The 17,803-nt window shown below is 39.1% G+C and overlaps 1 protein-coding gene across 1 annotated transcript in view; it reads left to right on the top strand.

Moving 5' to 3' along the window:
- LOC124149462 (exostosin-1b-like) overlaps positions 1 to 17,803 on the top strand; it is a 150,612-nt gene that overhangs the window by 99,812 nt on the left and 32,997 nt on the right. Inside the window, exon 3 of the mRNA XM_048394043.1 lies at positions 3,409 to 3,535. Within this exon, the coding sequence (XP_048250000.1) occupies positions 3,409 to 3,535 (127 nt within the window). The remainder of the gene's footprint in view (positions 1 to 3,408; positions 3,536 to 17,803) is intronic.

Raw genomic sequence — 17,803 nt, 5'->3', positions numbered from 1 at the left:
CGAACACAGACTACATGTCAGCATGTCTGTTCTGGTATGTCAACATTGTACATGCTACTTCCCTTCTAATCCTAAAACATCAACTACTTTTCTAAAAAATCCTTTGACATGCGTAAATCACCTCTATTGAATGAGACAAGTTGCAAACAGTACAATGTACGTTCCCATTTCTCCCATAGTCTCTCCTGAATTCGTCCCACTCATTCATATACAGTAGCGTGGACTTGCTGTGTTAATATTGACTCACTGCACCAGACAAACCAGGCCGGCCTGGGCTCCACAGTTCCGGGTATGTGATGGCTGATGGTGGCTACACCTACTGCTAATGTCCGCTGTATGGCGACACAAGCAAACTTTCGGGGCTCGGTTTCTGTTACATCTTTACCGTTGGCTTTGTCTGCCTGATGTTTGTGTGGTGATATGTTACAACTCATTCAATACAAAGTCTTTGTTTTTAACATGATTTACTGAAATTGTAGGTGTGGTCTGGAAAGTTTAAAAATTTGAAAAAAAAATATTTCGAAAGCTGAAGGGATAATTTAGTCATTGTGTCGAAATTGAAGGGACATATGTACATGCTGCGAGTTATCCGAGGTTTGACATAATAACTGAAATATGAATAAAGAAGGAATATGCAGGGACGAAGTTTTACTTCGAAACAGCCATAAGTTTGACACATCAAAGTGCGACACAACAGTGTTTGAGTGTAGTTGGCAGTTTCATGGGATGTAATGATGGTCTTTCTGTGAATCATGTTACTCAACTTTTGATAGGAATGATCAGATATGTCATTCTATTTTAATATAGTTTTGACATTGACATTGTGTTGTTTGAAGAGATAAAAAATGCCCCTATCAAAAATGGAGAAGTATAGTTTGGATGTGGTTTTTTTTAGTTGATTTTCGTTTGATTTGACTGACACAGAGGGTTCATCAGTGCAGGCGTACCTGACAATAACATTCTACAGATGACTGCAATGGAACAAATACATCTTTTTCAGTTAATTTCAACTGCTATATTACCCGCAGGTATAAAAGCCCCAAATAGTCTGACATACCTGTTTTACCAGAATCAGTCAATGTGCGGTTGTGAGACTGGATTTCTGGTCCATCACTTGATTTTCTGGTTTGTTTCCAGGCTGGCATTGCTATGCAGCGTCAGGCAACAAACACATGCTTTTTTGTGGAAATTGTGGGAGTTGCAAGCGCATCCAGTAGAGCAGGACATGCTTTCCCTTTTCATAAACACCTGGGCCCTTTTCCTCAATGCGGTCTTAGAGCTACGATGATCGTAAGACTATGCTAAAGTATGGGACTTACGATCACCTTAGTGCTAAGATCGCTTTGAGGACTGGGGCCCTGGGGCCATTTGCACAAAGCGATCTTAGCGCTAAGATGATCTTAGCCCCCATACTTTAACATAGGCTTACGATAGTCTTAGCACTAAGATCGCTTTGTGCAAGTGGGCCCTGGTGTCATCAGTGATTTTCAGTGATCCATTCATATAAGTTTCACTGCTGTTCAACCCTTAACACCCAATGGAATCTATTTCATTGGATACTCGAGACTGTTTATGCTCTAGCATTGCGGTTTATATGCATTTTGAGCTCCATGGCTTTTGTTACTGTCATGTGGGGGTGTATCTTACTCTACTTTATAGCTAAAATGGATAGAATTATCATTAAACCGCCCGCATGTTATCAGAAATGAGCGGGCCACTGTAACTTGATAATGCCCTCATATTGCTTGACGACGGGCCATTATCAAGCCCGTTGTTAGGTGACGTCACAGGGATAGGAAAGGTGACGTCATGTTTAATAGTGACGTCATCTGGTTTGTTCAATGACGTTTCCATATTTGTAAAAGTGGGTCAGTAAAATTTGTGTTGACTGCACTAAATGTTTCAAAACCGATATTGTTTATTTTTATTTGATAACAATAATCATCCATTTTAGGTATAATAACGATAACGCTATTTTTCAGGGCATTATCATATGCAGAAGCCCTTGGTCTTTTCAACTGCCCTATACTGCCCGAAGAAGGAGGGCAGTTGAAAAGACTGTGGGCTTCTGCAAATGATAATGCCCTGAAAAATAGCGTTACCCTTATATCAGCTGGGATATTGTTGACATTCATGCATCTTGCCATTCCGTTGTATAAATGTTTGAGGTGTATAACAACATCAAAAGACTGATATTCAGAATGTGTTAATTTCATGCATTTAACTATCGTGAGGACTCTGGATACCGAACTTGTTAATATTTACACTAACCAGCTTTTCATCCTAATGATCACTGTTATACATTTGGGAATTCTAAACAACGTTGCAATGGTGATGTGCCATTGATGTGTATGCAACAAACATCAATAACGTCATAATGACATCCCAACTGCATTTTGTCACACATTAACGTAAGTGAAATCATCCCCCGGAATAAATATTCATGAGTGTTCAACATCAAGGGAGTCACAGACATGGCCTTCCTTTTATATGTATATTAAACGTACCCACATGCAGACATGACTGAACCAACCTTGTCCAGTGTCAGAACCACACACCATGTGGACCTGTGATAACGAAGATACTATATTCCTGTCACAGCTTACAATTGTCGACACCTTGAGATGGCTGCGTGTATATACCCGAGTCTAATAGCCTTGATTAAGTGATTCTCCTTATTAGATTAGTTTAGCTTGGCTGTAGAGAACGATGGTAGCGGCCAGTGTGATTGATAAGGCTTTTTGTCAGCTTTTGAAAAGGATTCCTCAACTGTGTGGCACAAGTAGGATTCTTTTAGAGATAATGGATACGACGTCCACATCTTGAAATGAAGATGTATTAGAGCTGTGTTTTAAATAAAACCTTATTCAGTGAGATGCTGGAAAGTTTGGTTCAAACAAGTGATGTATAAGTGCATTGGAACGAATCTAGGCAGTGATGAATTGAATCCTGTTTATTGGTTTTGTCTGATAGAAAAATAAGATTTGGCCATGATGATGTTTTGTGGAGTTGAAGAGAGAGGTGATCTTTTTTTTTGTGGTAGAAAGTGTATGGATTGTCTGTCATTTGTCCAGTAGTATTGAATACCTAGTAATTAGATTTAAAGAAGCAGGTCTTCTTTTCATTATTGGATGAAATCACTAACTGCACCAATACTTGATTTTAAATAACTGTATTAGTGTGTGTGATGTCTGGAGAATTATGGTGTTCGTTGGTCATGCAAATGTCCGTGGAACTGTGTACTCCCAAAAATTGAAACGACATGCTTGCACTACACCTCACTCACTCACTCACTCACTCACTCACTCACTCACTCACTCACTCACTCACTCACTCACTCACTCACTCACTCACTCACTCACTCAGTGCTGATAGTAGGAGTTGACAACAATGTTTGTTGTGTTTCAGGTTTTTGGAAGCTCTTCAAGCTGCCTGTGTTCCAGTATTGCTTAGTAATGGATGGGAGTTACCCTTCGCTGAAGTCATCGACTGGACGAAGGTGGTCATCTGGGGCGACGAGAGGCTCCTGCTTCAGGTATGTTTCTTTCATATCCACCCATGACTATCCATTATCCACCCATATCCACCTGTGTCCATCCTTGCTATCCATATCATCCATGCCCATCAAAATCTATGTGTGCACATCCCTTCAAATCTATTTTCATCTGTATAAACCATTTCCATCCGATCCCATCCTAGCTATTCGTATCATCCATTTCCATCTATATCTTCCATGCCCATCCATATCATCTATCCCCATCCATATCATCCTTGTCCATCCGTATCATCGATGCCCATTTGTATCAACCATGCCGATCTGAAACATCCATGCCGATCCGAAACATCCAGGCCCATCCGTGTCAACCTTGCCCATCCGTATCATCCATGCCCACCCGTATCACCCATGCCCATACATATCATCCATGCCCATCCGTATCATCCATCCCGATCCATATCATTGATGCCCATCCATATCATCCATGCCCATCCGTATCATCCATCCCGATCCATATCATCCATGCCCACCCGTATCATCCATGCCAATCCATATACAACACACTTATGGTATCAAACTTGTGCCTGAGAGTTTCACATAACCTGTGTCACCTTATGGCCTCATAATACCTGATTGAAAAGAAAGTGGCAATGAACCCCAATTCACTCACTGACTCTAACTCACACTAGTGTCAGATACTGAACGTACATTTACAGTTTTCAACAGGCCGAGCAAACAAAGGCATCATATCTGACAGTTGTTCATCTTCTTTTGTCCAGGGTGTTATATCTCCATCCGTTTATGATTAACTCCCTTGTAACCATTCACCACCATGGCTTTGGAGCCCGATTCTTAATAACGATAATAATTGTCATCCAATCAAACTACACTGATGAGCGACAGAAACTCTGCTAAGGTTAATTATAGAAAGATGTAAATGATACATTGGATAATCAAGAATGACTGGCTAACCAATGTTAATCAAGAGGCTACTGGTATTGACTGAATGGTGACAACCTCCATCAGTGGCAACATGTGTCCCTGGCAACTATGTGCTGATTGGCTGAAGTGATACGTTCATCTCGATCTTGTCATCGAGTCAGAAAGAGTAAAGAGATGTGAGTCCGGATGGTTGAACTTCACTTCACAGACACCATCTGTGCTGGAAGATCGCGGCAGATAGTCATATAACATTCAAGCTGTGGATGGTCCCGGCCATCCTGATACACATGCATCTTGTTTGAGTCGTCCATCAACTATACTTTTTGCACACAGTACTTTTGATCATCTGCCTGAAAGTTTAGTGAGCTTATGTCATGGTATGTTGTCCATCTCCCGTCCATCATTAACTTCACTTTTCGACATCTACCCAGAAACTACAAGGAAACTATAGAACTGAAACTTTGTGTTAATGATCTGACCTCTGGTGTCTCCAGCAAGTGCTCACAGAATGATGAAGTAATTTCATTGATGCTGATGTCATACTGGATTTTTGGCCATTAATCAGCTATTTCTGTAGATATCATTTAAATGTATCATTGATGTGCAGTGAGTACATGTTTTTTTAAATGTTTGATCCAGCTACCAACTTTTCAATTCCATGTACTCAGTTGTTCTGGTGTCATTCTTCAAAGGTCTGGTCAAGGAGAAAGACTTGATGGTCTAAAATAGCTAGGCAGTACTACATCAGTCGACACCAGACTAGAATAGCTAGCGGACACCCTACCAGTAGAAAACCCAGTCCAGACTTTTAAGAAGATACCACACCAGTCGAGTCCAGTGTTGACTTCACAGACAATAAAACATAAGTAAAATACAAACTAGAGTTAAAGTTAAAAAAGACTGTGATAGTGATAATAGAATTGCATGTATATATTCTCTTATTATTCTTTTAACATCACCATATAGTATTGATCCTTGCAGGTTTTTTACCTTGAACTGTCACAGTGTAAAATGTTTATTAAGCTTTATCAATATATCTTCATCGACACTGTTATGTATATATTCAATAGGATATGTACTGAACATGCTCTCTGTGTACACATCTGTTTAGAGTTGCAATGGTTATCACACTTATCCAGCTTCCAAGGTTGGAATGAAGAATTAAATCGTGGTGCACCCACATCAGAGGTCAACCCAGTCTGACCCGCCAAACCTCAGTGCAGACCAATTTGTAATACATGCAAAATGTTGCTTGAAGGAGTTATGTATGTGGGGTGTTTGCTTCCAATTGTCAATGGTTTCAGTGAGAAGTTTTACGTCTCTTATTTTTGCCAAGAGAGCTTTGATTGGCATAATAATTTTGGGGGTAGGTTATTACAAGCCATTGGATAGGTAATAACAAGCAGTTAGGTAATAAATAGGAGTTAGGAAGGTAATAACAAGCCATTGGGCAGGTAATCTCAAACAGTTGGAAAGGTAATAACAGCAGTTAGTAGGTTATAACAAGCAGTTAGGCAGGTAATAACAAGTAGTTAGTAGGTTATAACAAGCAGTTGGTAGGTTATAACAAGCAGTTAGTAGGTTATAACAAGCAATTGGTAGTTTATAACAAGCAGTTAGGCAGGTAATAACAAGCTGTTGGATAGGTAATAGCAAGCAGTTGGAAGTTAAAAACAAGCAGTTAGGAAGGTTATAACAAGCAGTTGGTAGGTTATAACAAGCAGTTAGTAGGTTATAACAAGCAGTTAGGCAGGTAATAACAAGCAGTTGGATAGGTAATAACAAGCAGTTGGAAGTTAAAAACAAGCAGTTGATAGGTAATAACAAGTAGTTAGGCAGGTAATAATAACAAGCAGTTGGATAGGTAATAGCAAGCAGTTGGAAGTTAAAAACAAGCAGTTGATAGGTAATAACAAGTAGTTGGGTAGGTAATAACAAGTAGTTGGGTAGGTAATAACAAGTAGTTGGGTAGGTAGTAACAGGCCTTTGGGTTAGTAATAACAAGCAGTTGGTGGGTAATAACAAGCAGTTAGTGGGTAATAACAATCAGTGGGCAGGTAATAACAAGATGTTGAATAGGTAATAACAAGCCATTGGGCAGGTAATAACAAGCAGTTGCTAGGTAATAACAAGCCATTAGGTAATTGATAACAAGCATTTTGTAGGTAATAAGAAGTAGTTGCTTGGCAATAACAAACCATTGGGTAGGTAATAACAAGCAGTTGCTAGGTAATAACATGCAGTTGGAAGGTGATAACAAGCTACCACTGGATACTCAGCTATATTCCAGCTATATGACGGCGGTCTGTAAATAATGGAATCTGGACCCGACAGTCCAGTGATTGACATCATGAGTATTGATCTACGCAATTGGGATACGATGACATGCATGAACCAAGTCAGTGAGCCTGACCACCTAATCCCGTTAGTTACCTCTTATGACAAGCATGGTTGGCTGAAGACCATTTCTAACCCAGATCTTCATGGGTCTCACTGGGTAGGTAATAACAAGCAGTAGAGCTTATCAAGGAGTAAACCTGGTGTCTGCCCTGCTGTTAATATGTTTGTTGATGCTAACTAGAACAAATATTGACCATATAGAAGTTATGGGTATTGCGTCTTTATGAGCACATGAAGTTTGATTGGCAGGCCACTCGAAATCAAGTAGGGGTCACAGCGACTAGATTAGTACTGGGTGGGGCAAGTTTTCTGGTGACAACTTTGAGATGATGGCACAGTGGTCTAAAGCTCAATAATCTCTGTAAAGAGTTATGTCCCATAAATGTGCCAGGATTTTGTTTGTTGGAATCATAGATTCATGTTTTGTCTCAGGGTTTCCCGTGTATAACCACAAGGTGTAAGTAGATTCATTACTGTTAGACTATATATTACTTCAAATCAGTTACCATAGTTACCCATAGTGGATCCAGAAAACCTAGTGTAGTAGTGCATTCTTGTACTCGTGGATTGATCAATTACTGCCACTGTTAATTACTGCTGTTGTTAATTGAACCAAGATTTTATTTATCCAATAATGTGTTCCCGTTCTGATGAATTTGATATGAGAGGATAAATCTTGTAAAGTGTATGCACACAATAGTGCAACAATCTTGCCTCCTCCGACGTTAGAAGTACGGCACCTTAACTCCTGGTACAGTATTCCTGATCTCAGATTCCAATTGGGTTGTTGGGTAGCCTAGTGGTTAAAGCATTCGCTCGTCATACCGAAAATCTGGGTTCGATTCCCGATGTGGGTCATGTGTGAAGCCCATCTCTGATGTCCCCTGCCTTGATATTGCTGAAATATTGCTAAAACACATACTCACTCATGTTTCGTTTGATCTTTAAACTGTTGACTACCTAAATATTTACAACTTCACCCTGATATCATGATTCAAATAACTGAAAAAATACCACTTTGTTTTTTAAGTTAGTTTGTCTCCTTTTTTTGTTTCAGTAAAGACAAGATATTTTATTGAGGACAACTTCCTTGTTCTATTATGATGCAATGATTCAGTATAGATCATTATGCCAATTGTCAAGCAAGTTGGTTGGTTGGTTTGTTGTTTAACGCTGCACTCAGCAATATTCCAGCTATATGACAGCGGTCTGTAAATAATCGAGTCTGGACCAGACAATCCAGTGATTGATATCATGAGCATCGGTCCACACAATTGGGATCGATGACATGCATCAACCAAGTCAGCGAGCCTGACCCCCCGATCATGTTAGTTGCCTTTTATGACAAGCATAGTCACCTTTTACGGCAAGCATGGGTTGCTGAAGACCTTTTCTACTCCAGAATCTTCACGGGTCAGTTGTCAAGCAAAAGGGGAGTGCTTGACAACAGTATAAGAGTCTATACCGAAATAGAAGGGTTTTTTTCATCCTTAAATATCTTGTCTTTACTGTTGCTGACCATACAACTGCTATAATACCAAACAGACCTTTTCGTTTGGTGTTGATATTATAAGATGTCTTTCAAAAACACATGATACTCATTTAAATACAGATCTGTTAAACAGAAGCAATGTTGATCTGACCTCATGCCTATCGTATTGAATCACTCTGTGGCGTGTGTAATTGATAAGAGTTATCTGTAGCTACACCAAGGCCCATCATGTAGATCCTATGGTCTGCCCAGATCGGAACCCTGCCTAGCACTTGGTGTTCAGTAACCGTGGTGAAATCAACAACATGGGTGTAAGTATTTGGCCCAGCTGTTTCTCCCTGAAACCCCCTGGTGCTGATAATAAAGGTATTTTGTGTCAAGGGATGAGCATGCCATGACCCCTTCAATACTTCACTTCCACATTCTGCAGTCCATGTGGACACTCAGGTCTGCTTTTGGAACATCTGAGATATGCTTTAGCACCAGTTTGATGAACATTTGGATTATTTTGTATGTTAATTTCATATGGCATCGGGATGGTGTGGTACCTAGTATTTGAAGTGTTACCTCGTTGGGCCAAAGGTCCGTGTTTGATTCCCAGATGGGTAAAATATGTGAAGCCAATTGCTGGTGCATTGCAAGGAAAGTTAAGATAAGAGACAAGTTCATGTTTGTGTTGTTGTTTTTTTGTTGTTGTTGTTTAAAGCTGCACTCAGCAGTATTCCAGCTATATGACGGCGGTTTGTAAATAATCAAGTATGGACTAGACAATCTAGTGATTGACATCATGAGCATCAATCCTCGCAATTGGGATATGATGACATGCATCAACCTAGTCAGCAAGCCTGACCACCCTGTCCTGTTAGTCACCTCTTATGACAAGCACAGTCGCCTCTCACGTACATTAAGCAGGGATTGCTGAAGACCTATTCTAATCGGTATCTTTACGGGTATGTTTGTGAAATGGAGTGAGTGAGGAACAGTATTTCAGTAATAAGATGGTGTGTCAGTGTGTCTGGCATATACAATCAGATCTTCTTGGATTGAAGCCAACAATCATCAGATTCTGGCATTCCCAAGGGACACAATTCTGCACAGCAAGAACAGAGGCTGCACCTATATGTACAAGGTTAGATATGCATTTGGATTAAGGATACAAGTAACCTTAGATTTCCTAACATAGGTACAAGTGTGTCAAGTTTACTTACACAAATAGATAAGTGAGGTCTTTGAATTGGGAACTCGAGGGTGGGAAGTTGGGACTTCCTGTTTCGTGAAGTAATTGTATCCTGTGGAAAATATGTTGTCACTCTTCAGTTCATCATTGTTATTTGTTTTTTATGGGTGATCCTTACTTTCCTCATTGTTACAAATTAAGGGCTGTCCTCGTTTCAAACAATAAGTCTGGCAGGGCCTCTTGCCTTCCTGGGGCGGTCGTTAGCCTAGTGGTTAAAGCGTTGGCTCGTCACGCCGAAGACCCGGGATTCGATTCCCGACATGGATACAATGTGTGAAGCCCATTTCTGGTGTCCCCCGCCGTGATATTGCTTGAATATTGCTAAAAGCGGCGTAAAATCATATTCACTCACTCACTCACTCTTGCCTTCCTTTCTTGATTTCAAGAATGGCATCAAAAATATTGTCAGTGGAGGAAAGGTTCTTCTTCTTGCTGCTGCAAACTGTCATCCTGGGGGCAAATCTTTTTCTAAATTGTAAGATTAAAAAATTGTAGATCCCTCATCTGATATTAGAAAATAATCTGCCATTTGAGGCTCAGCACTCCTGATATGTTTTATGTCTTTGGTGTGACTAGCTGTGATTGTCATTGTACCAGATGACTGATGTGTCCCATATACTCCTCAACTTTTGCTGATGATCAATAAGCTTATTATTCTTGTGGGGATTGAATGTGACTGATTTCTTGAAGATGTTGTTATACAAATAATGTGATACGTTACAGTGAAACTGATATATACTGAACAAAAAGCTTACGGATCATGAATATATTTGGGGGTATTTTTTTGGAATTGTGTGTTCCGTCCCCACAACCAAAAAATACCCCTATTGTATTCATGATCCCTTGTTTTGTTCAGTATATCTCCAGCTTCATTTCAGGTTCAAATTAACATAAGAAAATATTTAAGTAAACCGTTAGCTAGTTATCTGAGTTTTGTAACAGTATACAGGTAACATCCCATTATCCCTAACAAGAGTTGAGTAGTGTATGTTGCAATGTGGGCAACTGAAGGTTTCTTTTAACCAAGCAACATCGTGTCCCAATTGCGTGGATCGATGCTCATGATGTCAGTCACTGGATTGTCTGGTCCAGACTTGATTACTTACAGACGCCGTCATATAGCTGGAATATTGCTGAGTGCAGCGTTAAACAACCAACCAAGCAACGTAACCAGGCAATCCAAGGCAGGCTAAGCTGGTTGAGCCCTTCAGAGACTTGCATGAGAGAGGAATCCAAGAACTATTAGACCCAGATCATGCATGTTATGAATATTTGCAGTTACAATAATTAAACACATACCGTATTTGATGTAATAAGGCTCAGGGCGCTCACAAGATTAGAAATAGGGGGCTCTTATTAGAATATTAATTTGGTGAAAAAAACAGAGTTGAAAGATAAATTTCGTGGTTTATGCTGACAGCCTGAAATGTTTATGTACAGATATATTTTTCAAGAATTTAATTGCCAATAATAAAGGGTGCATATAAAACACGAGTGCGTATTATGCGTGAATAGGAAACGGAAGCGGTCCGTATTATATGCGAATAGGGGTTGGAAGGGGTGCTAATTGGGATTGTTCACTAGCTAATATATCAGCAAATCTCGCTGTGGGCACTTATTTGGCGAATACGGTATGTAAATGAACAGGCAGAACACTTTGACATTCAGGGAAGTGAACTTGCAATGGAGGTGTCCAAACTTGTGTTGTAGTTTTAGAGCATTATGGCTGGCTCCAGCATAAACTATGAATGCTGATGAGATATTATTGGTAAAGTTTCCTTTTGCTGATTGCAATACACTGCACTCTGTTTCTATAGAAGATTGGGTCGTAAGTGTGTCGGCTTCACCTGACAGAATCAATATATGAAGGGCATTGATTGGACACTGTGCTGCCCCCTGGTGTGTTCTAGTTGTGTAGCATCAGGGCAAGGGATGGCGCTTCAGCTATAGAAAAAGAATTATCCCTACCACAGGGAATATGGAAAGAAATATCATTTTGTCCTGTCGTTTTTTTTATGAAATGAATAAATTTGCAGATGAAAGTTAGCTTTCATTATGGGCTGGAAAAATTGTCACTTCGGGTCATTAAAACTTTTTACATGTGTCAAAATGTTTTTCACGACAGATGGGTTCCATTGTTCAGTTGTTGTCTTCAGTTTGAATGCATCTCTGGCTGGGTACAGAGGTGGGTGATGGGGACACATCTTTGTGGGCAGGTTTCAATTATGAAGCAGCTTCAGGAGGAACAGTATCAGTTATTAAGCAGTTTGTGAATAAGCAGTATCATTTATAAAGCAGGTGTTAGGTGAGCAGTATCGCTAATAAAGTGTTGTTGAATAAACATTAATTATGAAGTTTGTGAATAAGCAGTATTCAGTTAGAAAGCAGGTTTTAGGTGAGCAGTATCGCTGATAAAGTGTTGTTGAATAAACATTTATTATAAAGTTTGTAAATAAGCACCAAATTCAGTTCAAGCAGGTTTTAGGAGAGCAGTATCGCTGCTTATGGAGTCGTTGAATAAACATCAATTATAAAGTTTGTGAATAAGCAGTGTCAGTTATGAAGGAGCTGTAAGGTGAGCAGTATCGCTAATAAAGTAGTTGTTGAATAAACATTAATTATAAAGTTTGTGAATAAGCACTATTCAGTTTAAGCAGGTTTTAGGAGAGCAGTATCGCTGGTAAAGTAGTTGTAGTGAAGCAGTATCAATTATACATTTACATTTAAATCTACAGGTACAACATGTGTGGTTTGTTCGTTTGTGTATTTTACAGTATGAGCACTGGTATCATCACCTTCAGCCACCAATTCCTGCAGGAGAAAGGTCTGGGGCAATTCATTTGTCTAATTCATACCCATTGTACCAAATAATCATGGCTCTGCTTGTATTAGTTTTCCTTGAATGATGTTTAAGTCATCCCATTTACTCAATTCTTAAATAGTTTTCTGGAAAGAAAGTCAGAAGAGATGCAAAACCTAACAATAAATGAACCACTTCCAATATTTTGGGAAGTGATGCTTGCCAAGAAATTGTTTTAAGTGATGTTGAAGCATTTCTCCTGGCAGGCGCCTGGTTTTATTGGTATTTTCGCATGCAGTGTGATCTCCAGCGATTACATAGGCTGTGATCAGTAGAATTGAACAGGAAACAGAATCTGTCATCAGGCTTGCTGGCTTTTCGTGGATTTTTGCCAGCTTTTCCATTTTCATGCGAAGTACTTGAAGATTTGATGTGTGGCTTTGATGTGTGGCAGACGTTCTCTCAGTTGATCATGGCTATTGATAGTTGTCAGTCCAGCAGTCTCTCTATCATTTAAACCTGAGAAATAGGTGTACAAGAAGTAGTTGCTTTGTGATTCTAAATAAACCCTTCTTGGGTTGAGTCAGTGTGTCTGTAGCTTCTACACAAGGATAATGATATAACTGTACCCATTAATCTCCATTTCTCCTCAAGATTCAGCTGCCATGTGTATAAAGATATACTGCTATTAGACGAATTACTGCAACTGAAACACATAGCACATGGTGGTTCGACTGGTGTCTTTTTATGATCAATATATAGAAGGGGGCACACTCATCTAATTTGCTGTACAGAGTTGCTTCCCTTAGGTGTGCCAGAATTCTGTGATTTTAGATTTGAACCCAAGATTCACTCAGAGGATAATTCCTTGTTTGTCAGCACCATACCAAAATGGTAAATGTCCTAAGATCTGCATCACCTCAGTCTATCCTTTATTATTAAGCAGACATGTGATATGACTGTTTAAGTTTTAGCGTTAAAGCTGCTCACTCACTTGTCTAATTACAACAGGGACAGAACTGAGTGTTGTATTCTCCGGATTGATTTTCTACGTTTATGAAAACTATGTAGGGAATTTAAATGCATATTTCAGAAAAAAGAGCTACTTGTGTTGATGTTTTTCAGTTTTCTAGTAAATCCATTATTCCAGCTCTGTGTCCATTTAGTATTGAATACTGCATTTCATATATCCAGTATAATCTGATCTAAGCAATAATCATTTTAACCGTAAAAAACCAATTCTTGGAATAGAAAAGAACTCCCAAAATGGCAACAAGTTTACCACCTAGGGACCCTATCAATCATCTTTCTGTGACAATCAGTGGACCTAGTTCTGGTGGTTGCCCCTAGGGGGCACTGCTTCAGTAATGCGGGTCCACCACGAGGTCCCCCCTACTATAAACCTGTCAGGCATCCGATCATATGCTCCCATGTTATGGTTTTCACCACCCTCACTGGCAATAAGTCGCACATAAAGTCTCGAGATGAAACAGCACTGGTAGAAACCAACTTGAGAAAAAAAATTAATTTAAGAACATGTTAATATTTTTTTTTTTAGAACTGGATTTCTGAATTCTGAGGGTACACTTGATATTAGGAAAAAGATTTGTTCAAGATGACCTGTAGTGGACTCTAGTCTTGGTAATGACATTAGATGGCAGAACCAGAAGGGTTAATTTGTTATGAGAAATGGTTGAGGGTAATAAATTATATACAGAAAAGAAAAGAAAGAGAAAATGTGATAACTTTCTGAGTGGTCCAACAGCAATATCTATATAATTGAGTTAAGATGCCAAAGCTGCATCTGTCCTCCCATGGGAAAATGTTGGACCTTGAAACACAGAGGGCGCCATTAACAAAAAGGGAGATAATTGGAAGAAGCCTATCAAGTAATAGCTATGACGTTGCACCTTCATTAATCCTGGGGGATGAAGCACAACTTTGTTTGCTATTTGTCTAAGTAAATCCGACACTACAGAACAACCATTCTCCACCTTCCTCAACCTAAAGGCTACAACAACTAGGTAATCTCATTTTCTGACTCCATGGCAAATAGGGGACTGTGAAACTTATCCAAATACTTTCAACTTTTTGTTTTTTCTACATTTGTCTGTTCTGTGGAACTGGTCATTGTTTATAATGTGTTTGAATTTATTTCAATCTTGTAAACTTGATAAGTCATTTCAAACTGACTTTTAAAGAAGAAAAGACTGCGCTCAATGAGATGGTGCCAGTCTATGCTTCAGTGTAACTAGTGCCGCATGTGAAACTGTAGACCTGTGCCAGTCTATGCTTCAGTGTAACTAGTGCCACATGTGAAACTGTAGACCTGTGCCAGCCTATGCTTCAGTGTAACTAGTGCCGCATGTGAAACTGTAGACCTGTGCTAGTCTATGCTTCAGTGTAACTAGTGCCACATGTGAAACTGTAGACCTGTGCTAGCCTATGCTTCAGTGTAACTAGTGCCACATGTGAAACTGTAGACCTGTGCCAGCCTATGCTTCAGTGTAACTTGTGCCGCATGTGAAACTGTAGACCTGTGCCAGCCTATGCTTCAGTGTAACTAGTGCCGCATGTGAAACTGTACATCTGTGCCATGACTGTGCTTGCTTGATTCCACTGCAGAAGAGGAAAGATTCTTTCGAAGAAAAAAATATATAATTATTTTAAAGACATGTTTTCTTTGACTAAGTGTTAGACATTATCTTTAAGAATTTTGAGAATTATTAACTGCTGGACAAATGTCCATCATTGAATTAAGAGTTAGATTAACAACTGGGAATTGAATGCTTTGAATCAACATTGTTTTAACTACCAAGATTCCATAGCCTATTTCTTCTCCGAAGGTTTCTGAAGGAGTAAGTGATTTTAGCTGATTAACATGCTTCTGGTCATAAATGGCTACCTCACTATACCCCTATTGGAATCATCAGTAGAATTGAACCCTGAGCTTTACGTTGCTAGTCATAGAGAGGCTAGGAAATTGGAAGCCCATGGTAATTCCTTGTTGGAATTGGTCCCCAGCAACCTATGCTGGTCGTAAGAAGTGGCTTAAGGGATTGGATGGTCAGGCACGATGACGTGTCAGTGTACTCTGATGGTGGATTATGTTGCTCATAATGTCAATCACTGGATTGTCTGGTCTTGTTTGGTTATTACAGATTGCTATCATATATAGCTGGAATATTGTTGAGTGCAGCGTTAAACAACAAACACATACGCACGCACTGATATGATGATTAACACTTGCATGGTTAATCAGAAACTAAACTTCTAGTTATGATACTATCAAAAACATTTAAAGAAGCAATATTTCTTCAGCTCATTTAATTTGAGTCTCTACTGTTACAGATTTTTAGCCAAAGTGCAACTTTGATAGAAAAACTATTTGAAATAGGAACATTAGTGGACAAGAAAGAATTGTTCATGTGAAATTGCAGTCACGACTCAACGTGATCTGAAAGAATAGTCCAACCACAATCCACATCATGAAAACAAAATGCCTATAAGCCAGTGCCTATAAGGGTTTCAACTGTACTCATCAATTAATACCGGAAGTTTTGCTATAGTCTTGCAAGCCTCCATCATCAATAAAGGGGACTCTGAAGAGAGTGTGATGTCACCTTTAAATTGGACACTACTCTCAGGGGTGCGAGTCGAGTGGTGACCATCTTGTATTGTTTGACAACAGTCTAACTTAGAGGGGTTCCATCCTTTAAGGGGCTGTCATGATTTGTTGTTGTAATGGTCTGACTCATGCTGTTTGTGTATACAGAAACCCCAGGGTATTCGTTACCGCTAACGTTGTAGATGTGCTCCTTTATTTACAAGTCCCATGCTCCCATAGTTCATGTTGAGCAATATTCATTTCAAAGGAAAATCCACTTGCGGACATTACTGTTCTTTACATTGGAAAACTACCTCACTTGTTTAAGCTTTATTCCTAATTTGGTTATTTTTTATCTCCCGCCTTTTCATTTTAATTATAGTGCCTTTGTCTTTTTAGATAATGCTAGCTGTGTCATTCGTAGATATCATGTTTCGTGAAGCTTGAAAATTAAAGGAATATTGTCTTGAGCATGCACAGGAAAACCCGGTATGACAGCAGTGACAGTTCAGGTTAACAGTCACAATGACTCATGCCGACACCACAAGTATTTCAATTCTGTGGAAGTAATTGCCTTTGATCTGATTCAATTGTCTGGATTAATTTTCTGAAAAACTCTTTGCTGAATTCACCATTTTTATCCAACCATACTCAAGTCTGAAACTGGTGACATCAGAATCAAGATTATTTGGACTGAATAATCAGCATGTCATCAAATTTGAAATTTAAAATAGATTCACATACTAGAAATGGAGGATTCATGGAAGGGTGTAAAATTTTCAGGATGGTTTTATGACATTATCAGTTTTATGAAATTACTTTTCATGAAAGCCAAATGGAACCCTGTGATTACAAATATGAATGAAAATAGTGATTATGACATCATAAGGAGAGAGAGATGACAATGATCAAGTGTTATTTATGGGGGCCAACTGGTCTGTTGTACCACAAGGAGTAGGGAAGAGTTGTGTCCCTTAGATTCAAGATGTTTGGGTCATGAGTTTAGATCCTGACTTGTCAGAACTCAATTTCAAAAGAGGGATGTGTATATTTTTCAAGGTGATGATTGACTGAAACTTAATTATTCTCGTGTTGACTTTGGCTTCATGTAAACTAGATGGCATTAAGCAGCACACAGAATCGTTTCAATTTGTAAAATGTCCACCTGACTGATTCCCCGAAGTCTAGTGTGAAACGATGAAATGGGCAAGAAGTGGCATATTCGCATGGTGGAACCCATTACGTACTGCTGAATGCTTGATGGGATTGCTGCACCGATCTCATGTAACTTTGTCGGGATGGACACTTGGATGATTTATTGGAACAATCTCCTTGTTTGCAGCATATTTGGCAATGTTAGAAAATGAATATGGTACATTAAAAAGGGATGAGAATTGATAAAAGTCAATATTCGTCTGATGTTTGATGTTCCCTTGTAAATATTTGATGTTTGATAATAGTGAATGAACTATCATTTAACATGGATATTTTGCAACAAGATGCTAGGAGAACTGCACAAGCTTGGAAAAATATTGGAAAAGCTGTTAACATTGAAAAGTTCTGTAGCTCGCCTTCATGTATGGACATGTCGTGACATGACGTCTGAAGCGGGTGTGAGGTTTTTGAGAATCAATATTTGGTATGTTTTACTCCTCAATGATAACTAGAGATCTTGTGGAATTAGCAGCAAATATGACAGTCAGACTGACATATCTTTAAGAATATCAAGTCAAAGTCATCCATGCATGTTTATGGCTGTCCAAGTCGTGATATTGTCAAGAACATAAAAGGAAAGTGAGATTGGAAAGATTAAATAATTTTTTCCAAGA

This window comes from Haliotis rufescens, unplaced genomic scaffold (genome assembly GCF_023055435.1).
Source record: "Haliotis rufescens isolate VD_foot unplaced genomic scaffold, xgHalRufe1.0.p SCAF_1, whole genome shotgun sequence".
Classification (NCBI taxonomy): Eukaryota; Metazoa; Mollusca; class Gastropoda; order Lepetellida; family Haliotidae; genus Haliotis; species Haliotis rufescens.
This window is presented reverse-complemented; position numbering and strand designations above follow the sequence as displayed.